The sequence below is a fragment of the Echeneis naucrates genome, chromosome 11 (assembly GCF_900963305.1).
Source record: "Echeneis naucrates chromosome 11, fEcheNa1.1, whole genome shotgun sequence".
NCBI lineage: Eukaryota > Metazoa > Chordata > Actinopteri > Carangiformes > Echeneidae > Echeneis > Echeneis naucrates.
The window spans coordinates 16,239,257-16,260,987 of record NC_042521.1 but is presented as its reverse complement, the minus strand read 5'-3'; the positions used below and the strand labels follow the sequence as shown (position 1 = coordinate 16,260,987).

General features: G+C 41.1%; 1 protein-coding gene and 1 long non-coding RNA gene across 7 annotated transcripts in view; one reads left to right on the top strand and one right to left on the bottom strand.

The window, feature by feature from the left end:
- col22a1 (collagen, type XXII, alpha 1) overlaps positions 1-21,731 on the top strand; it is a 48,636-nt gene that overhangs the window by 10,203 nt on the left and 16,702 nt on the right. For 2 of the 6 annotated variants that reach the window (XM_029513900.1, XM_029513901.1), the window contains 35 exons: positions 2,506-2,617; positions 2,807-2,930; positions 3,971-4,246; positions 4,413-4,493; positions 5,216-5,332; positions 5,451-5,495; positions 5,600-5,662; positions 5,882-5,920; positions 7,798-7,851; positions 7,948-8,001; positions 8,102-8,155; positions 9,417-9,470; positions 9,590-9,634; positions 11,831-11,884; positions 12,005-12,058; positions 12,591-12,626; positions 13,181-13,210; positions 13,498-13,551; positions 13,722-13,775; positions 15,959-16,012; positions 16,683-16,736; positions 16,855-16,908; positions 17,038-17,091; positions 17,676-17,729; positions 17,846-17,890; positions 17,984-18,046; positions 18,541-18,594; positions 18,741-18,782; positions 18,921-18,953; positions 19,221-19,274; positions 20,150-20,203; positions 20,284-20,337; positions 20,419-20,472; positions 20,563-20,616; positions 21,091-21,195. In XM_029513900.1, coding sequence (XP_029369760.1) covers positions 2,506-2,617; positions 2,807-2,930; positions 3,971-4,246; positions 4,413-4,493; positions 5,216-5,332; positions 5,451-5,495; positions 5,600-5,662; positions 5,882-5,920; positions 7,798-7,851; positions 7,948-8,001; positions 8,102-8,155; positions 9,417-9,470; positions 9,590-9,634; positions 11,831-11,884; positions 12,005-12,058; positions 12,591-12,626; positions 13,181-13,210; positions 13,498-13,551; positions 13,722-13,775; positions 15,959-16,012; positions 16,683-16,736; positions 16,855-16,908; positions 17,038-17,091; positions 17,676-17,729; positions 17,846-17,890; positions 17,984-18,046; positions 18,541-18,594; positions 18,741-18,782; positions 18,921-18,953; positions 19,221-19,274; positions 20,150-20,203; positions 20,284-20,337; positions 20,419-20,472; positions 20,563-20,616; positions 21,091-21,195 — 2,282 coding nt within the window. Of the gene's footprint in view, positions 1-2,505; positions 2,618-2,806; positions 2,931-3,970; positions 4,247-4,412; positions 4,494-5,215; positions 5,333-5,450; positions 5,496-5,599; positions 5,663-5,881; positions 5,921-7,797; positions 7,852-7,947; positions 8,002-8,101; positions 8,156-9,416; positions 9,471-9,589; positions 9,635-11,830; positions 11,885-12,004; positions 12,059-12,590; positions 12,627-13,180; positions 13,211-13,497; positions 13,552-13,721; positions 13,776-15,958; positions 16,013-16,682; positions 16,737-16,854; positions 16,909-17,037; positions 17,092-17,675; positions 17,730-17,845; positions 17,891-17,983; positions 18,051-18,540; positions 18,595-18,740; positions 18,783-18,920; positions 18,954-19,220; positions 19,275-20,149; positions 20,204-20,283; positions 20,338-20,418; positions 20,473-20,562; positions 20,617-21,090; positions 21,196-21,731 lie in introns of all 6 variants that reach the window. The other 4 variants (XM_029513903.1, XM_029513904.1, XM_029513905.1 and 1 more) reach the window with 4 other exon arrangements.
- LOC115050820 (uncharacterized) lies at positions 7,793-9,818 on the bottom strand. The gene is made up of 3 exons (XR_003841235.1): positions 9,702-9,818; positions 8,284-8,508; positions 7,793-7,981 (listed from the first exon to the last, which is right to left on the bottom strand). It is a non-coding gene; the product is annotated as an uncharacterized LOC115050820 (long non-coding RNA).

Below are 21,731 nucleotides of genomic sequence, written 5' to 3'. Positions count from 1 at the left end.
GCACTTCACTGATTTATATTTCTTTTACATTTAGCCACCAGCACCACAAATGAAATGGTCTTTCCTAAGAGCTCCTGGTCACTATAATCATTTTAAATCTTTAGTTACTGTCGTGATGTAAGGTTACTAATTTAGAAATGGATTTTTATATAGTAATGGTTCCCAGAGTGTGGTCCAAGGAGAACCAGAGCCTGTAAGGAGAATGTTGTTTTCTTCTTTTTTTGGGGGGGTGGGGAGGGTTGATTTCCTCTACCTATAGTCCAGACAGCTATGCTATAGTCAGATCTACTGTGATTGCCATAACTGGCGAAAGGCCTCACTTTGCGTGAAATGTTAGCAGACAGCAGTCCGAGGTCTGAAGTTCCCTGACATTAGAAAGATGTTCCTGGGTTTCCTAGCTGATGTACGTTGTCAAAATTTTCTCCACAAACAGATAAACAATACTACGCCAGCAGTACGCCAGCAGCTCCAGTGGACTACGGCTTATAATTACTCAACAAATGTGCTCCATGCTCGTGCAGAAAAAATTGTATGCACTTTGAGAAATGCCGAGACTATTTGCTACTGATTATAATTTGACAGCCAAAAGACCTGTGGTTTGAGTCAGACTTGTATTTATCGTGGGCTGTCTAGCCTGACCCCTCAGGCTAGTGAGCACACACAAAAGGGCTGCGGAGTGTCTTTGTGGCTCTGAGCTCACTATCCATCGCACAAATGTTGCCATCTGCTCTGATTAAGAGAATGTTGTGTGTACGTGTTTGCCTTCTGCAGTCAGTGAACTCATCTGGCTCTTCCCGCAGATCAGCCCCATTGGTTGTTTCTTTGGCTGTCCAAAATAACTTTTTCTGTTGATTATACACTATCCGCTGCCAGTCCAAATTACAGCTCTGTGCTCAGATGGCCCTTGTACAGCCACAGAAACAGCGTCGTGAGCAAGTGTGCACAATGGAAACACGGTGAAGGGAGAATCAAGGCCAGCACAACTCACAGCTGCAGGGCTTGTTGCAGCACCCCGTCAGCCAGGCTGACATGACTTTTGTGGAGCATCAGCAGCACTAAAGAGGCAGGGCTAAAGCTGCTAATGACTTTTCCCTTCCTTTCACTTGCTAATTGATAATCACCATCATTGTATAAACTGCTGTGGTTTTGCAAGTGAGACTTGTTTGGGTTTAAACAGGTAAAAATCTTAGACGTAAAGACAGCATGCTTAAGAACTTGTAGAACTGAACTCCATTTTAAAAGGGCATATTGAGATTCAAAAGGCAGGTTTTTTTCTGACTGAGACTCTAGTCTTTAATGTCTTGGCACAAAGTAAGCATGTGGCAGTGATGTAAAAGTTGGCTGATAACACGCACATATATATGAAAATTTGAATAATAAAAAAATAAAAAATAAAAAATAGACACAGTTCAGCATTAATCTCAATTTCCCAGTAATAACTATAAAACCAAATTTGGTGTCTGGCTTGACTCTTGACACATAAAACAACAAACACTTCAGAAGACTCCACATGAATAGTTTGAATCACAGCTGAGACAGCACCATCTACTGATCAGTAGAGGTAGCTGTGAATGAATGGCACCCAAAATGAATGGGAGTCCAAGATGCCCCCCCCCCCCCCACACACACACACACCCACACCCACACACACACACACAATGCTCACAGATGAAGATTTCTGATCCCCTCAGTAATTCACTCTGTTAACAACAGTGCTTATTTTTGGTGTTATTTTTTACAGCCTGTGTGCCTTACTCACCACCTGTCTCCTGGCTATTTCTAATGACATCCGTTAAGCTCTCACGTTACCACCTTAATGTTCTGGTCTCCTCTTTTAAAGATTAGTGTGGCAGTGTTAATGTCCCCAGAGGAAACTTTACATCTCATAGAGTCTGACGCTTTTAAGACTTTTGCACAAATATGTTCGGGCGGTCCTCATCCTGTTGACTTACTAATGGCACAGTCGACTTTCAGAAGAGTTATATCCGCTCAGCTTTCAGTGAGGTCCACAGGACAAACTGGCAAAGTTGTACAAGCTCTCATCCTCCTGGCATTACCATAGCTACACAGCATATGTTTGTTGTACAAGGGAGTGTCCTTTCTGAACCACCTAAATATGGTCTGTGGTCACACCACTTCAAATCACACACTGTAAGACTATGTACACACACGTGCACACGCCCTCAGACGTACACAAAGATCTCATGAGCAACGGCAACTAGCTTTTTTTTCCCTCTGGCAGCAAATCTAACAGATGCTGAATAGCTGTCAATTGAATCAATTTCCAGTCATTCTGTAATATTTTGTGTTTGACTTGCTCTCCAAAAGCCACAAACACCGTGGCTGCAGGGTGGGGTGGGACTGATCCAATTAAACCTTGGTATACCCCAGAGAGATCTGAGAAAACCACAAGTCAACCTCACCACTCGAGAGCCTGGTGTGCTTATTTATGTGTGCGTGAGACATTGCTAAGTCCAACTGGGCTATTTTGCTGTGTTGCTGCAGGGTTTGACCTAATGGAGTATTTCAATGTGAGAGATATTCTGGGAACCAGAGTTGATGAGGGCCAAAGTTCTTATGTTCGCCTTGGCACCATGCCCATTGTGCAGCAAACAGAGTAAGTGACCATGCAGGTATGCTGCAAACAACACACTGCACATTTTCTGCTGTATACCTGCACTTGTCTGACCTGAAGCTGTGGTTGGCGGTGAGGGAGCTGTTACATGTAAAGTTAACGAAAACAGAGCATGTAGAGTACAATATGTGAGTTTTGTGTGAGTAATAACATTGTGCTTTTATTTCATAGAGACGTGTTTCCTCAAGGACTTCCAGATGAATATGCCTTTGTGACGACATTCAAGTTCAGGAAAACCTCGAGACGGGAAGATTGGTACCTTTGGCAAGTTTTTGACAAATATGGAATCCCGCAGGTGAGTCAGCCAAATGTATTCAATTCATTCAGCTTCTACCCATTGTTCGTTTCTGGCTTGTGGGGGTTGCTGGAGCCAATCCCAGCTCAGTCTGGGTGAGGGTGGGTTACACTCTGGGCAGGTCACCAGTCAACACATAGAGACAGACAGAGACCAACAACCACTCATACTCAGTGAATACTCAATGACAATTTAGAGTCACCAGGTGACCTAAACTTTAGGGATGAGCGAGTATACCATCTGTATCTGTTCAACCATTTTCTGTATTGTTGTTTTCTTTAATGATAATAAGAAAACAATGTTATGCAGAGGTGTACTTATAACAATTTTATAGATAAATGACACTATTTATAGTCGCAGTGGTGAGTGGGGGGCAGACATTGACTCATATTACGAGTTATTGAGCTATTTAACATGATGTCTTTGGACGGTGGGAGGAAACCGGAGTACCTGGCGGAAACCCACGAAAGCAAGGAGAGAACTTGTAAGCTCTGCACAGACAGGCCCCAACCGAACCCACAGCCTCTTTGGTGTGAGGCAACAGCATTAACCACTATGCCACCATGCTGCCCAGTCAGTTGAACATAAATTGTAATTATTCTGTCATGATTTCACTATTTACTAATGTCAGTCATGATTTTTAAACTGTCTGTAGGTCTGACGGTGAGTGGTTGTTGGTCTCTGTCTGTCTCTGTGTGTTGGCCCTGTGATGGACTGGTGACCTGTCCAGGGTGACCCCGCCGTCACCCAGAGTGAGCTGGGATTGGCTCCAGCACCCCCTGTGACCCAGAAACGGATAAGCTGTAGAAGCTGAATGAATGAATTAATATTATGAGTCTCCATTTAAAAATAGTAGTAGTGAATTATTAAAGTTAAAGTAGAGCAAGCTTCACCCCACCTACCCTCCCCAATCTACCCTCATAGAAAGACATGTTTAAATTTCTTTTCTTAAATTGCTTTTCCAGACCCTTGGACTTGAACCTGACTGCATGTATTGCTCAGCTCCTGTCGTTAATACTTCTCTGCCTCTGATTTGACAGGTGTCCATTCGTCTGGATGGCGAGAACAAGGCGGTGGAATACAATGCTGTCGGGCTGACAAAGGACGCTGTCAGAGCTGTGTTCAAAAACCCTGAAGTTGACAACCTGTTTGATCGCAACTGGCACAAGATTGCACTGAGTGTCGAGGCCAAGGCTGTGTCTCTGTACCTGGACTGCAAACACATCCAGACTCTCCCCATCGAGGACAGGGAGGACATCGACATCCAGGGGAAGACAGTGATTGGGAAGAGGCTGTATGACAGTGTGCCAATAGATGTGAGTCCCTGCCTTCACCTCATGAAGTTTAATGTATCCATGTATTCAAATAAACCATTGTGAGAGGTAGTGGTACATTACCAGTGTTTGGATGATGCTATGGAGATACTGTTTTGTGTTATTTTCCTGAGGTTGACATGTTCTCCAATTGTCTGTTTCCGCATAGTTTGACCTCCAAAGGATGATGATTTACTGTAATTCCAAGCACGCAGAGCTGGAAACCTGCTGTGATCTACCCAATGGACCCGTGAGTATTACAGGCTATAGACCTACAGTCGTTCCCCTTTAGAAGCTGAAATGCATTGGAGATGAGGTTTTCTGCAGCTTTAGGAATGCACAGTAATAATGTTGATTGCATAACTGAGATAGGAGAAAAACACAGTCGATTTGAATTGATTCGTTTCTTTGATTTGTTTCTACAGAGACCGTAGCCCTTATGTCACCAAGCTTATTGTGTATAACAGCACAAAGCTGCAACAGCCAGCCTATGCGGTGTCAATTAGCAGTGGTCACAACATGGCACTTATGATTATCAACCCCTAACAACTGAGAAAACAAAACTAATCAGCTGTATCAGTGGGTGTTAACATGAGATAACAAAACCACTTGGTTTCTTTCTGTTTCTGCTGGCTGGCTAGCAACATTTCTGCGTACACAGCATTCCCTGCGGCAGCCATTGTGAGACAAGGTGTAGTTTTCTACAGTTAGTCTTTATTTTTTTCTACAGATTAAAAACAGCCATTAGTAACTTTTTAATGCTTTTAAGTCTTTTTTGGATATTTATGGACAGGGTAGCCACTTCCCCTTATTGCCAGGAGTTATGCTAAGCTATCTCAGTTGTCTAGCAGTTAATAGCATGATTTTTTTATTTTATTATGCCTGACACTTGTGCAAGGCATCACATATTCATCACCCTGTCATCCATTTTTGGTTTGATGACCACTGTGGACTCAAATGTCATCTTCTCAGTGCCCTAAGAAGGTGGTGACAGAAGCGCCTCCACTAGAAATTCCCACTCCAACACCTACTGTCGTGGAGCAAAAAAGAGGCCCTCAAGTCAACTGTTCCTGCTCCGCGGGAGCGAAGGTATGTAAAGCTGACTCCTCCAGACTTTAGCCCTGTCTATTACTTCTGCAGATCAGCATTCTGCAGAATCTTTCCTTTAATAGCTTTCCAAAGACGCCTGTGTTTCCATTTCTCACAGGGAGAGATCGGTGCACCAGGTGTTGCAGGTCCCAAGGGTGACAAGGTCATTTACCCATGTCTTCAAGCACTAGTTTGAGTGTGACAAGAGATTCCAGTTTCACAACGTTGTTCTGCTTTTTGATGGTGTAAACATGCCTACGTTTTCAGGGTGACACTGGCCCTATGGGTGCCATCGGACCACCTGGCATCAAAGGAGAAAGAGGAGAAAGTGTATGAAAACTTAAATTAGTTGTCTTTTCATGGAGAAAGAACACTGAATAAGCAGTTAACTAAATGACCGATTTTTAGTTCCTCAAATTTATTTTCTGAGTTGACTGGTAGATATAGTTTTTGATAAACTTCATTCTGTTCAGATTGCATGCCTTCCAGCTATCGTGCTTTTTCTCCCGCCTCGATAATAATTAATCCTGATTGATTAATTATTTGCAGGGCAGAATTAGCTCTGTCAAAGGTGACAGAGGTGAGAAGGTAAGTAAACCAATGCATCCTGATGCTGCATGAGCATCATTAGCTTGAATGCGTGTTTTTCATATTTTATATGCATGCTTGAATGTATCTTGGACAGGATTTTTTTTTTTTCATCTTTTCAATAGTTTTTAAACTGCTGTGTGAAAGTAAAGCTTGCTCAAAAAGTCACTAGATGACACAATTATTAAAATTAGCATATCAATCACATCAATTTTCCTTCTGCCTTGTATCTGTCCAGTTCTGGCTTTTCCTCTCTTTACTTTTCTTCTACACGCTCTGCTCACACATGACACAATTTAATGCATTTACATATATACATGTTGACATAGTTAGTGAAATGTGGCTCATTAAAACTCACCGTTAACCAGAGGTAATTTTCAAGCCGCGTGCAGGGTAATATTTAGGGTAAGGGTAATATCCAAAATGTTGTTTGATCTGTTGCAGGGCGCTTTTAAATAAGTTAGCTAATTGTCAAAGCCACTAAGTTGGCCATACTCAGATGACAAGTAGACAAGCTGTTATTGTCAGAATTACAGGATGGATTATCACAGAGGCTATCACAGAGGACATTTGTATGTATAAAGGACAGACCTACGCAAACACCCACCCAGTCTGTTCAAGTCACATTGTCTCTGTTGCTGGGCAGTGCCAGCTGGGAGTCTCAGAGTATAATTTATTCCTTGAGACAAAATTCTCAGCATGCATCATTCCAGCTGTCCTTAAAAAGCCACTTTAAATTGCCACAAGTGGTCTGGAAGACAGGATAAGTCTTTTGACTTTGGTCATTATAGGGTGGAGAATGCACCTGTAAATTATTTTGAAAGGCGCGAAACTATAATGTATTTCTCACTCAAAAACAGTAACATTTATTTTTAGTAATGCAGTCAGAAAGACAAGACACATTTATTTTCATTTTCTAGTTGTTGCTTCTGGAAACCTGGCTGGTTTGATAAAACTGCAGTAAAGCCATCCCTGTTTCTTTTCTGCTTCTTACCTCCTGCATGAGCCTCGGTCTTCTCTTTCGCACAGAGAAGGCTGCAATTTGTTGTAAACTTTCCTGAACCCAATGCAAACACATGACGTAGGGCTACTTTAAGCTGTGGCTACGTCGGTGATTGTTGCACGCAGTGAAAGTGAATTCTTCCTGCTTTCATTGCTTCTAATTGCATCTTTAGCACACTAGAACAGACGATTCCCCTGTAAAGCAGCATTATAGATGATATCTTCTTCGTTACTGGGGACAGTAGAGTGGGGGCTTTTCTCCTAATCTACATGATGAAAGGGATGACGTGTGTTGAAATGATATATTCTCCTAAAATGATTAAAGAGTAACTTTCTGTGACTTGTAAAGTGGTTTATGAAGGAGAGGGAAGTCTTGTGGTGGGCAAGACCTTGTGGTACTATATAATTTAACAGCCATTACTTTTCATTCAGCCCAGTGTTTAGACTCCAAGGGATACCATGGCACAGAATATGACATCAGTGCATGAACCAGAAGTGCAAAACTGGGAACACCATTCAAACACATTAATTTCTTCACTCTTTGACCATAATGGGCCTCGTTTAAATTTCTGAGATTCTAGCTCCGACGCCAGTTTGCTGCTCCTGACTTTTTTCGCTTTGTGTGATTTGTATCTTCTGTCGTCTGTCTAATTTATTTGTTATTTTCGAGTCATTAATCCAATGCATTCATTCATTTCTAACATGTGTACTGTGTTCCACGTTAATCCCCCAACCCCCATGTGCTAAATGATGTTCTGCGATGCTACCAGGTTGAATACCCGACCGCACGTTGTCGTCATCTGTGTGACCGGCCCTCCTGCATGTGTGTTTGAACTGCAGAACACTTGAATTTAACACTTGCCTTTTGTTTCCAGGGTGATAGAGGCAGCATAGGGTTGACAGGTGCTCCTGGCCAAAAAGGAGAGAAGGTGTGACACTCATGAACCGGACATGCGGAGGATTAGTTTTACTGAATCCTAAAAGTTCACAGATGGGCATTCATTATGTTCCCAATCATTTCACAGGGTGTCGGCGGTATTCCAGGTATTGATGGCTTACCTGGAGACAAAGGAGAACAAGTAAGAAATGCACTTTTTTGACATTACAGTCTGAAGCATTTAGGCTCGTAGTCCACATGGGTATGTTAATATCTGTATGATTTTATTTTTTTGCACAAAGGGTGAAACAGGAGTGGCTGGTCGCCCAGGACTGCCGGGTTTGTCTGGACAAAAGGTGGGTGAATGTGGCCTTCTAATGCTAAACCAGAGCACAAGCATTTTAAAATCATAATGATGCAAAAAAAAATATCTTTGGTCATTCTCGTTTTGGCTGCGCTTGTTCTGTTAAGTGGGTATACATACGTTTTTTCTGGGCAATTACCGCTCAGCCTGTTATCGATTTCCTGTAAAAGAGGAGGGGGCAGTTTGGCTGACTTTCCCTTGGATGAGGCAGCAGCTGGTGAAAGAGCCAGGCGGGGGAGGAGGAGAAATGCTTGCTGGCTGGCTGGCTGGCCGGGGTTTGGCCAATGGGATGTGACAGGCTGCTCAACCGAGGACGGGAGGGAGTGTTCGCCCACATTCAACACTCTGGGAATATTAAATCAGGGAAAGGCTCTGAGAAAAATCATGCAAACCACGAGAACTAAGAGCCCATTTTCCAACTGTTACGTGACATGTATTGTTAATGTGAAATGGACACAACACATAACTGATACAGCAATGGATATATGAGCATTTAAGAAGAGAAACACACAAATATCAGCCTTTTTTATAATCATGAGTTAGTTGACCATTGTTTAAAATATGGAGGCTTATCAGTATTTTTGAAATAGAGTTCAAATTATATTTCATAGCTGTCTTGGGAAAATCAAAAGTGTCCACACTTACATCAACACTGACACTGGGTCAAATGAAATCCAGCCATCATCATCATTTTATCATTTGCATCTGAGGTACTGCTGGTAAAATACTGAGGTATTTTACCAGCAGAATTTCCATACAGATTAATTACAATTATCCCAAATAAGAGCAAAAAAACAAAACAAAACAAACAAACAAAAATAAACAGCCTACATTTTTTGGACTTTACTGCCATTGTTAGACTGTTATGAGAGAGTTGCTACTTTAAATAGGACCAAAAGCTATTCTTGTGCAGAACTACAGTAGGTTAGATCTAAAAGTACTGGGATGAAAGCAATTAAAAAAGAAGAATTTCAAAAAAATAATGAAAAGTGCAAATGAATGTCAGAAGATGCATTTCTCTGCATGAAAAACAAATGAAAGTGAGGATGGAAGTCAAAGTGAAAGGTTCTCCCACAGGGTGGGGGTCTTGTCACTGACAGCTGCAATTTCTTTTTTGAGGTTTCAGGTTTCTTAATTGGCCAGTTTAATGTCTTCCATTGATTCAGCTCTGACTCAGCAGCTTCCAGCAACAGTTAAGCTTTTTCTCATGTCCATGACTTACTCTGTTGTGATGATCAATTTCTATTACACAGGGAATTCAAGGGGATGCAGGAATTCCTGGTGCACCCGGACCAAAAGGTGTCACTGTGAGTATAATCTACTCCTCTTTACTCCACTTTACTCCTCCAAGTGATAAATGACAACATTTATTTTTGAAATGATATAATTAGGCTTCTGTGGGTTTGTTTTTGTTTTTTTTTTCAAGGGTGAGTCAGGTGTTAAAGGTGAAAAAGGATCAGCAGGAGTCAGGGTAAGTAATATTGTAAGAGTAATGTTAGTTTAATGTGAACTATTCAAACTGCACTCTGTAATCTTACCTGGGAACTTGCTGCTTCGGTTGAGGAGCTTGTTCAAAGATGCTCGATCAAAATCTTTGCTTCTGAGGGACAACAGAGACTTACTTTTCCGGTCCATGTTTCCCCATAACGTCTTGGGATTAGTTGAATTGAACCTGTATAGAAAGAGCTCATGCTACAAGTCAGGGTTAATGTCTGAGAGAGAGAGAGAGAGAGAGGGGGATCATTCTTCTCACAGGCATTGAGAAGTGAGGGGCGTTATTGTACAAACAGATGTGGCTCCCTTGATTCACTCTCCACACTTCCTGTTGGATTGTGTGGGCCTGTTTGGCGATTATGTGCCTCATTCAGTCCTGGTGAATTGTTGACGTCTGGACTTACCTCTCAGAAGTTAACACCTGATGCCTGGAGACAGAAAGTGAAAGATTATGATGAGGCATCAACAGCGACAGCTTACTGAAGTCAAGATGGTGCTGTGATTGTGATTTCATTGATGCTGCAAGTAACAGATCAAATAATCACAGCAGGGAGGCGAAAGAATCACTTGTGAAAACTACTTCCATATCATGCTGAGATGTCAAGTTGAATTCAAAATGAAACCACATGAAAGTTCGACTAAAGCAATCAACCTGGAATCAGTCCACTAATTTCTTTGCCATATGGCCTGAGGATATGCAACAGGCTTAGGACACACTATAGCGCCATTTAAACAAGCTGATGCCAGGTTTAGTCAGTCAGTAAGCAATTTCCTGCAGGTGAAAAATGGAAAAGTATTTTCCTCAGCAAGGTGATAAAGGGAATAGGCTGGGGAGTTTACAGGAAGCACTTAGGTTCAAGTGAGGGCAATGTTTACTGATGGAAAAGTTAGCATTGTGTTCAGGTTACACTTAAGGGGAAGGAATGGGACTGCTACTTGGTCAGTTCACCACTTCCAGACTCTCAACTGGATTATCTCAACTGGATGGACTTTAGATTCTAATTTCATACAGGGATCCCCCTGATTTGTCATCTGGCATCATCAACATCATCATTATCATCATCAAATTTGTAATTTGCATTATGCTTTGGTTTAAACTAGGATAGTGAAACTGGACCACTGAATATCAACATGATAACATTGTCATTCTGAGCATGTTAGCATGGTGATACTGGATGTTGGCTCAAAGGAACACTGCCTGCAGTATGGGGCTTCACTGAGCTGCTCACTAGTGAAAACTTCCAGTCTCAGTCTCCAGTCTCGTTACATTTTCCGGTCACCTGTTCATCTGTCCCATCCTCATGAACGCCTGGAGGGACAAGTTGCTCATTTGTACTCAATATTTAACTGATTAGATTTTGGTGGTCAAAAGTCAACGTGACCTTACAAAATACATTTTCATCCATAACTCATGAATTCATGCAGTATTTATGATTGAATTTATCTCATCTGTCTGTTAGGCTAAAATGAGGGGATGGTATTTTATCTGAAAGTGGTCAAAGGTCAATTTCACTGAGACATCATAATGGTCTGTAAAAACACTTCTGGCCAATATTCACTGCTGTAACTCACAAAAAGTATTTCCTGCAATGGCAGGTTGGTGGGGGCATAAATTTTTTAGTTTGGCTCTGTAATTCTTCCCAGAAAAGAGTGAATGAAAAAAAGATTTCTATTCTGTTGTCGACATAAGCCATGATGAGGGATGCTGCAGCAGAGTATAATCACACACTAGTATCATATCGTCTTTTTCTTTGGGTTTTTGGTTGAGAGCATTTTCGGTTATTTTCGTCTTTATATGCACTGCCTTTCTAGTGTTGCATTTTAAGAATACTAAACTTTTATTTGTTCCAGTTAAAGTAGTAATAAAACATACATTATTCCCAGGGCACAGTTTTATTTGCAAATAAAACCCACCAGGAGTTGAAGAAATCAAATTGAAATGCTGGTAACAGAATAAAAGCTTTTACAGTTGGCTGAGCCCATCAATTGACGAAACAAATACAAACAAAACAAACAAATGAAAAAAACCCAAAACAAAACAGTTATGGGAACCGTCTTAAATACTTTTTAGGGAATTCAAATAAAATCTGTGCTCCATTTGGATGGAGACTGGCCCAATGTCTTTTGCAGAAATACTTCACTCACATTTTGTGTCCACTTGTTTCCATTTCAGGGTGAGATAGGTTTCAGTGGATCACCTGGAAAACCCGGAGTTCCTGGGAAAGATGTAAGTTGTGAATCTCTGCGAAGCTGCTGGGATCGCTACCACGCCTCATGTAATGGTAGTCCGAGGCAGATTTAGTGAGTCACCTTTGCATTCACGACTTTTCTGTCTCCAACTGATTAGGGTCTGAGAGGACTAGTAGGTGCACCTGGTCCCAGCGGAACTAAAGGCGACAAGGTACGAGCCTCTTGTGCTGCATGAAAACCAGCATGCTCACTTGATTAGACACAATTCCAGAAGGATATTGCCTTAAGCATAATGTTATTTAGCTTTGCTGATATAAATCTTTTTAAAAGAGGTATCATCAGTTTCCCAGGCTTCTGTCTGTGCTCTCCAGACATTCCTTAGTCTCCTCTGTGCACCATCAAAGTCAGCCCACTCATTTGTCTGAGAAAATAAAATGCAGAGTTCATTTGTTTGTCTGTAATTACCGACTTTGATGATTCTTTCAGTTGCACACACACGCTCACACCACACCCACACACACACGCACACGCGCACAAGTTCCACGCACATTCACACAGCATTTTGCCAAGGTATTAAGTCCACAACTTTCACTTTCCTACAATTTGGCCCGACAATTAAGCACAGTGTGACATAAATCATAGCTGTTTGTGTATCATTGCCACATTGCTTGAGGGACTTTACTCTGAAAGTCTTTTGATTCTAATGATGGGGATTTTCATTCTTGCTGTGAACTGTGCCACAGGGAGAGAGAGGCCTTCCTGGATTACCAGGGGACATGGTGAGTACCAAAAACACAGCAAAGGAAAAAATGAACCGAGGGCATTGAAAAATAAACAGCATTCATATTTTACAAGTTCATATTTTACATTGCACCTACAATTAACTCAACATTTTTAGAATCATCATAATTAAAAAGACTTATTAAAAATTATGACCCTCTCTGGCTTGATCTTCCACATTGGAAGTACAAAGCAAGCGAAAGCAGCAGGTGTGAAGCAAGTAAAGCATTACAGTTGTTCAAAATGATTGATTAATTGCTGAATGGCAGAAACTGTACTGCCAGCTGTTTTAATAATGGATCAATTGTGTTAATAAGTTCTTTAGATTCTGAAATATGAAAATGTTGCTGCTTTTCTTGGCCAAGTGCAAATATTCTATTGTGTATATTCTATAGTCTACTGATTCACATATACTGATCTTGATTAATCATTATTATTAATAGTTATTACAAATAGTAATGTAAGTGAACATAATCTGGCACAATGAAATGATTTAACATGACTATCATTTGTCTTACTTAATGTAATTAGTCATCAACTGTGTTAATTCCAGGTTCAGAAAGAAGGCTTACGGGGTGAACCGGTGAGTAAATTCTTCAATGATAAAATTGTTGAGCACATCTGCCTTGTCAAAGGATTAAGACACAATTCAAAGATGATTAATTATCATTAAGTATAGCTGCCTACTGTGGATTAGGCAACAAAAATTAAAAAAGCGATCAATTCTTAAAATCATAACTAATGACACCACCGTGACTTTATTTTGCTGCATTTACTAAATGATTCATTATATGTAATGTAATTATTTATAATAAATTGTAATGGTCCACATTGTCTACACAATGATATGTGTGAAATATACTGTTTCAGGGAGCTCCTGGACCTTCTGGGCCTCCAGGAGCCGACGGCCCCCCAGGGCCTGCTGTAAGGAACATGATTTAGTACTTCCTTCCTACATGTTTCCTCTTTCCTGCTCTTCAGCTTTGGATATTTTGTTTTGTGGAAAAGTCACCTGTTCAGAAGTAATGCAGAGCTGTTTTCTGAAAACACCAGACATGCTGTTTGAATTGTGTTGATTTTTCTTCACTCCTCAGGGTCCGCCTGGACTGCAAGGTCTTCCAGGGGAGCCAGGAGAGTTTGGTCAAAGGGTAAGAAGACTATCTGAAATTTCTACCTTTCTACCTTACTTTCTACCCTGTTCAGTACCAGGAGATGCTCAGAAGTCTGTGCAGCCGTTACATGAGCAAAATTGAAAAATTGAAATAATGTCAAAATCACTGTCATATGAATATGACATGGATCCCAGCAGGATGAAAAGTAAAATAATATAGCTGAGGCTGTGAAGGGGGCGCTGTTGTGAATGAAGCAGATCTTTACTGCTGTAGTGTGATTGGTCACATGTGGACAAATCACTGACTTTTGACAGATTTCCATGATTTTGCTTTCAGGGCAGCCCTCACAGAACAAAAACTGTAATTTGCAATAGATGAAAGTTTATCATCCCATGACTGCATTTATTTAAACTAATTGGAGCTGATACCAGAGCTGTTTTCTGAAACTGAATCCACAAAAATTACCCTGTATGGAGTTTGCATGTTCTCTGCATAGGTTTCCTCCGGGTACTCTGGTTTCCTCCCACCATCCAAAGACATCATGTTTGTGTTAACTGGTGACTCTAAATTGTCTGTAGGTCTGAGTGTGAGTGTGAGTGGTTGTTGGTCTCTGTCTGTCTCTGTGTGTTGGCCCTGTGATGGACTGGTGACATGTCCAGGGTGACCCCGCCCTCACCCAGTGTGAGCTGGGATTGGCTCCCAGAAACAGATAAGTGGTAGAAGATGAATGAATGAATGAATGAATGAATGAATGAATGAATGAATGAATGCATGCCCCCGGTCTAAACTCTGTTTCCGTCCATACTGGGCACAGTGGTTCTACATAAGTTTTTAATGTTCTTCGAAAACATTAACAAAGATAGTGACGACCATTTCCCTTGTTTTCTGGGAGCTACTAACTTCACATCAGCTGCACGTTGGAATCAACATTCACAGCTGCTCAGCTGGGCAGTAACGTCGAGCCAGCTTCCTCTGACCATGAAAGGCTTTTCAACCAGCATAAACGCACTTTGTCCTCAAGCAGAGAAGCTCCTCAGAGTTAAAGGATTTACAGTTAATTCACATGAATAAAACATTCAAACTGTGTTTATATTCTCACAATATCTAGAAAATCCTCCTCCCTTAGACCGACAGCTGGATCATTTTGCAGTCTTGTGGGATTCTTTCAAAGAAACCCAGAAAGAAAGACAGATCGGTAAAGAAGCTTGACCTATTATTTCAAGGTCAGCTGAGGATGCGCAGGGATGGAGCTTTTTGGGACTTTAGTTAAAGTAGGTTGAGAGCGGTGATTGAGCGGTCTTTGCTCCTCCCAGCATTGATATAGTTGAACATGCGGTTAAGCTGGCGTAGATCTCGTTCTCACCTCCAGTTTGAGTTACAGAACCTAACAAAGTGGGGAACAAGTGGAGACCTCTACTCACTTTGGGGATGCACAGTCAGTTGAATTTGGCTCAGCTGTCTCTGGGCGGTGAAACGCTGCATAGAGGTAGACAGATTATGATGGTTTATTATGCGCAGAAAGCTGCCACAAACAAAAAAGAATTTTCAGTTTCAGTGCATAGCAATAAGCATTAATTAGGGGGCAGGGGCAGCGCGGCGGCGTAGTGGTTAGCGCTGTTGCCCCACAGTAAGTGGGTCGTGGGTCGTGGGTTCCCAGCTTAGGTCCTTTCTGTGTGGAGTTTGCATGTTCTCCCATGTCTAGGTTAACTGGTGATGCTAAATTGACTGTAGGTGTGAATGCAAGCGTGAGTGGAAGTTGAAGATGAATGATGGAATAGAAAGATGCAGTTTTGCAAGTGAGAAAACTGTATGTTGTTTGAAAGTTTGTCTGGTTGAAAAATGCTGAATGTATAATTCGGGAATAGGCCCAGGGACGTAGCTCAGTGGCAGAGCGCATGCATACCAGATGAAAGGGGAGGGTTACGGCAGGAAGGGCATCGAGCGTAAAAACTGTAGCCAAATCAGCATGCAAGTCACAGAGCTGAGTAGCTGTGGTGACGCCTAACAGGGAAGCAGCTGAACAAAACAGAGAGAGCGAGAGAGAGAGAGACAGGAAACAAAGATCCTGCAAATCCCTAGTCCTTGAAAAATGCAGCCATGAGAAGGTAAAAAAAAAAGAAAAAAAGAAAAAGGAATGCAACCTCAGTGTCCTCTATAGTAAAAACTCCACAGCATGCTACTTATGTTATAAATGTTGGTGTTTCTTGGTTGTCCTTCAGGGAAAGAAGGGTGAAAGTGGATTACCTGGGGTGGACGGCCTTCCCGGACCTGCTGTAAGAAGAGTTTCCTTCCATAACATGATACAAAAATATTTGAAACATGTCCACTGTGGCTTGTTTAAAACGGTGTATAGCTCAGATTACTGTGTTCCCCCCCCCCCCCCCCCCAAGGAGAACTGAGGAGAATTCAATTTGGTTTAATCAGTGTAATTGTGTAGGCGACTCAGTATTTGATGTGACCCACAAAGCACAAAATGGCTGCTCTCCCATCGTCTTCTCAATGCATTTTAACAGAGAGGAAATAAACAGGCTAGATTAACACCAACATATTATGTCAATTAATTTTCCAAATTGCTCCCTCAAGCACAATAAAATACACCTGCCATTAAAATGCATTCAAGCTTGAATTGCACTCATTGCGTCTTACTACCCCCTCTGGTGGCTCCTCACTGGTACTGATGTACTCTGAGTTTTTTGACTTCACATGAAGAAAATTGATGAAAAATATTTTTTTCCAAGGAAATATTATCTATATATATATATACATATATATTTATACAGTAAAGGCCAAAAGTTTGGACACACCTTCTCATTCAAATTAATTGGAAAGTGTGTCCAAACTTTTGGCCTGTACTGTGTGTGTATATATATATTATAACTATGGAAAGTTGAACGTGAATTGATGATCAAGTGTATGCTGTTTTTTTTTTTTTTTTTTTTGCAGGGTCCTCAGGGTCCTCCTGGGCCCCCAGGAATCCAAGGACACACTGGACCTCCAGTAAGTGACCAGAATTTGAAATAGGGACATGGTTCATTTGTCTTTAAAACGAAATAGTGTCTTTCACATAATGTTGAACGTGTTGTCATACCTTCATTTATTACCTTTACTTATGAAGGGTCTGCCTGGCGAAATTGGATTTTCAGGCAAACCTGGAGAAGCTGGGAAGCCTGTGAGTCGGCCATTTCTTCTCGAATATAATTTGTTATTCATCATACTTTGCTGTGTGTGAATAATATCTTTGCTGTCATTTTTCTGTACGCATTGCCAAATGTCAACTCTTTGTCCCTGATCTTCAAAGGGTCTCCCTGGTAAAGACGGTCTCGACGGTCTTCCCGGAAACGATGGTACCATGGTCTGTATCACCTTTAGAATAATGTTTTGTCCTCTTGGCCGCCACGCTTTAAACAGCATTAGAAAAAAAAAAAGGACAATGTGTAATAGAACAGATTATCTTATAGTGGTGAAACCACAAAGAATTATCACACACATCCCTCATTCAGTGCCCCCCAGTTCCGAGGAGTCCTTTTTAGCTCTATGAGCTCTATGATTTGGTTTTGCAGCTCACAGTTTCATGGTTGTTATCAACTTCAGTACCTTTTTTTCTTCTCCTTGCTGTGAGTACTGCAAAGTTATTGGTTGTGAGGTTCATAACTTCCAGTTCTCTAAACTAGAATTCATTAGCTGGTGTGGATTTAAAACAGCTGCATTACCATCAAAATGAATGTAGAAAAAAATCACTGTACAGAGAAACCCAACCTACCCGTAAACGCAAAAGTAATGTATCCTGAAAAAACACCTTTAAGTTCATGTACTTAAATTTAAAACACTAGCTAAACTGATTTGTGCTTATTTTTACCCTTTGCACTCTACAGTTACAGGCATTTTTTTTTTTTTTTTTTAATATGGCATCTAAATTGTGATATTGTGTCTTTGAAGGGACCCAGGGGAGAGCGGGGAACAGATGGTTTTCCTGGAAAACCTGGACCTAAGGTAATGCGAGTTAGTCCCGCCCTGAAAAAACACTAGACATGACTGGAGACATCTTCTGACGCATGCGCGTGGGCATTTTCCAAATTCAAGTCTGACATTTTAACATTTTTCCCCAGGGCGATGATGGGCCACCTGGACCAAGAGGACCTCCAGGAGAGAGAGTAAGTTCACTGCTGTCGACTTTATTTCAGTTAGCATATGTCTGTTTGTTTGTGAAACATATGTCACCATGTTGCATGTGTGTGATTTTAAAGGGAGAAGCTGGTTCTCCTGGACAACCAGGTGCCGACGGAGGGAGAGGAGACAGGGGCATCCCGGTAGGTGTGACCGTGATCATCAGGTATTCTGCTTAGTTATTGATTTAGTATTGAATCGCGCATTTTCTGCAGGCATGCGAGACTCCTTGACGGGGCCCTCACCAAAACAGAAATGATTTTTTTTATTATTATTATTTTAAGGCCATTCATAAGTAACATCTTATCAGGCTGGGGACATTGGGACAAAATCTCATCAAATAGGGGTCTAGGGTTTAATATGGGCCCTCTGTTTAAAAGCCATTGCTGTAAAGGTCACTTATTATTCAACGGAAATAATAGCTGTGGAAATAAACTCTGGTGCAAAGAGCTGCTCCTAATTTGGATGGGGAAACCTCCTGAGACCCCTTCAAGGGCTGCTGGGTGTCTTGAAATACGTCACTTTGGGAGCTGCTGTTCTTGTTTCGAAAAGGCCTCTCCTCAGCTTTATTACTTTGTAAATATAGCCTGTGTCTGTTGAAATGATTTCAATTTTGACTTACGCCTGTGTTTCACAGGGAGAGAGAGGACTGGATGGACCAACTGGGCCAAAAGGCGAAAAGGGGGACAGGGTAAATAACCGAGAAAGAACCACTTTCACATTTTCAACAGTATAGCAATAGCTCCTGTTTCTTCTCAGGAATGGTCACGGCACTGTGTTAGCTGTAATAAGATAATTAGTATGCAGATGACGTGAACACACTATCTCTTGCCTCAGGGTGAAGTGGGAGCAAGAGGACCGCCTGGCGCTCCTGGAAATGTTCGTATAAAATTCTTTTCTTTCTGTTGTGCATTTCAATCCAAAGACATAAAGCCGGTGATACTGTTTCACTCAGCATTCAGTGCATATGCCAATACAAGTTAATTATAACCTTCTGTTTGTGTCGTTTCCCCTCAGGTGGCAAATGTCATCCCTGAGCCTGGTGAACCTGTGAGTTTGAGCATCCGTCCACTATGAAATCATTTGAATTTTAGAGAACACTTTTTAATTTTTAACATTACATTTGCTGTATATATTTTTGTTGATTATATTTACCCTCTTCTTTGTTCTCACTTATTCTCACATACATAAACACACACACATATCTCTATCTCTCTATATATATGGAGAGAGAGAGGCTGCTGAATTGAATGTTGACTCTTCTGCTCTTCTTCTCCTTTCTCATTTAAATTTTGCGTTGATTGATTTAACCTCAAGGGAATACCTGGGGAAAAAGGAGAGAAAGGAGATCAAGGAAAACCAGGAGAGATGGTGAGCTGCTGTTTTATTTTTCTGTTGAACCAGCACTGAACCATAACGCTACGGCTGCTAGTGTGCAGAATTATCCTCTAGATGTCAGTAGTGATCTAATATGGGCAGAGGAGAAGCATGTCTGCTACAGTAGGAAAGCTCCAGGGACATTTTTTAATTGGCTGAGTAAATTCGACTGTAAGGTACAATAATGCAATAATGCGCTGGCCCTATCTACTTCAAATTATAGATGTACGGTATATTATGTGGACCAGAATAGAACCAGAGAATATGGTATATTCAGGATCCAATCAGCCTAGAAGCTCCATTATTATTATTATGCAGACATTCAAAGGTGCTGCATTGTCTAAAGGTAGATTTACATGTCTTCTTTGATGATGAAGTAGGTCTGGGTTCTATATCAGCACTGTGAAAGTATCTCAGTCCACAGAGAAATGCTCACAGCACGTATTCAGAAGCTGACTCTTACAAGCTGTCAGGGCTTTGTAAACTTTGTGATCTCACAGCAACCCCAATAGAGAAAATTTAAAATGACCCAGAAATGTTTTCAGGTTCCCAAATGACATAAAAAAAAAAAAAAAAATCCAAAACTATTTGAAATATGGGCTCTTTAAAAATGCAAGTATGTATTTTTATCCTCTTTGATAAGGCCCCTTATATCATTGTGTTGCAGAGTATTGTTCTTCATGCATCTTTCCCTTTCATTGCATGGCCTTCATCATGTTTATGTCTTTGTCATCGAAAGATTCATAATAGACCTTCTAATATTAAATGTTTATGAAAAACATGAAATAAAAAGTATGAAAAGAATGCTGACCAAATGTGGCATGTACACTTTTAGGACAAAGACGTTAACTCATGTCTCTTCTCTGAAGGGCCTAAGAGGTTTACCAGGTGAACAAGGTTTTAAGGGACCAGCTGGACCTCCGGTAAGTTGCCAATGAGCTCACAACTTTTTGATGTCCAGTCATTTTCAATGCAATTTCTTTTGAATCAAACTTTATTCCAGGGCCCAAAAGGTGACACTGGGCTTACAGGCGAGACAGGACGTGTCGGAGATCCTGTGAGTTGTCTGGTTTCGCGTGACTCACCGTTTCTCATCAGGAAGGAAGATTTAATTTAATGACTGATGTATCTCTCCCAGGGTCCACCTGGCGAAGCTGGTGCTCAAGGTCCTCGTGGATTACCAGGGAGTGTGGTAGGTCTTTTGAAATAGACTTTAAGTGCAAACCACTTATTCTGCTTGTGTTTCTCGGTAACAGTTAACCAACAGTTGTTTATATTTTAGGGCATACCGGGCATCATTGGGCCTCCTGGTCCAGCTGGACAGAGAGGAGACAAGGTCAGCCACCTGCTTTTAAAAGCTTTGGGTGTACTTACTTGGATGGATTCAGACTATGATCAAAATGAATTTGGCAGCGCAGAATAAACGTCTCAGGGAAGAGACAGTGACCTTGTGTGTCCTTCATTATTGTTTCAGAAGAGAAGCCTTTGAAATAATTTCATTCCTGCAGCAGCAGTGGTTACATGTAGGAGGTTCAAAATAGCAATTCGAAACACGTTCCTCTGCCTCTTGTGGCCTTTTCATCTTATTTGTTATCTGTATTTGTCTTTTTCCACAAGTTATGCAAATGTTTTGTTCCCATGTCATACCCTTCACACACACAATACCACAAATCCTGTATAAATGTGTCACTAGAATCCACGCTGTAAAGAAATCTGAGTAATAAAAGAAGTTTTAAAGACATTTAGTGATGGACCAGTTGTTGCCTTGAGAGATTATTAAATTAACCATTTATTGCAACACTTATTTCAGGGTGAACCAGGTAAACCAGGACAGCAAGGTTCCTCGGGCCCACCCGGAGAGCCTGGTTTGACTGGACCCCCTGGACTACCTGGGAAGGGAAAAGATGGACAAAGGGTATGGACATATTTTTCCCATCATGCTGTATTAGGAACTTCTTGTACCTCAGTCTGGTACATAATAACGTTTAAGCACATTTTTGTGCTGGGAAAAGGCTACACAGTGTTGAAGGATGTAATTGCAAGCAAATTAAAACTAATTGAAAATGAACAACAGCTTTTATCGTAATACTCATTGTTTTCCTTTTGATAGCATTTATTTGACAATTACGCTTCCAAGAGAAGTTGTCTTTTGTTAAGCTGGAATTACATATGTAGTATTTTTTCTTATTTTTCATAATGAGAAACTCTAGCAAAGTTGAATTTGGTATGGAAAAACTGTGCAACAGTTTAATTAACACTTTTAATCTAATTTACACTTCATTTAACATCCAGTCTCCTTATGATTTGTCAAAAAGGGGAACTCCAACAATTTTCCTTGTCACAGTCGGTTTCCTAGTCTTGGAGTTTTGTACTGTAAACACGAAAAGAAAAAAAAGAAAGCAAAGATTTTGTGGATCCAGGGGGAGCTGCATGAAGTCTGATAAATTGGCA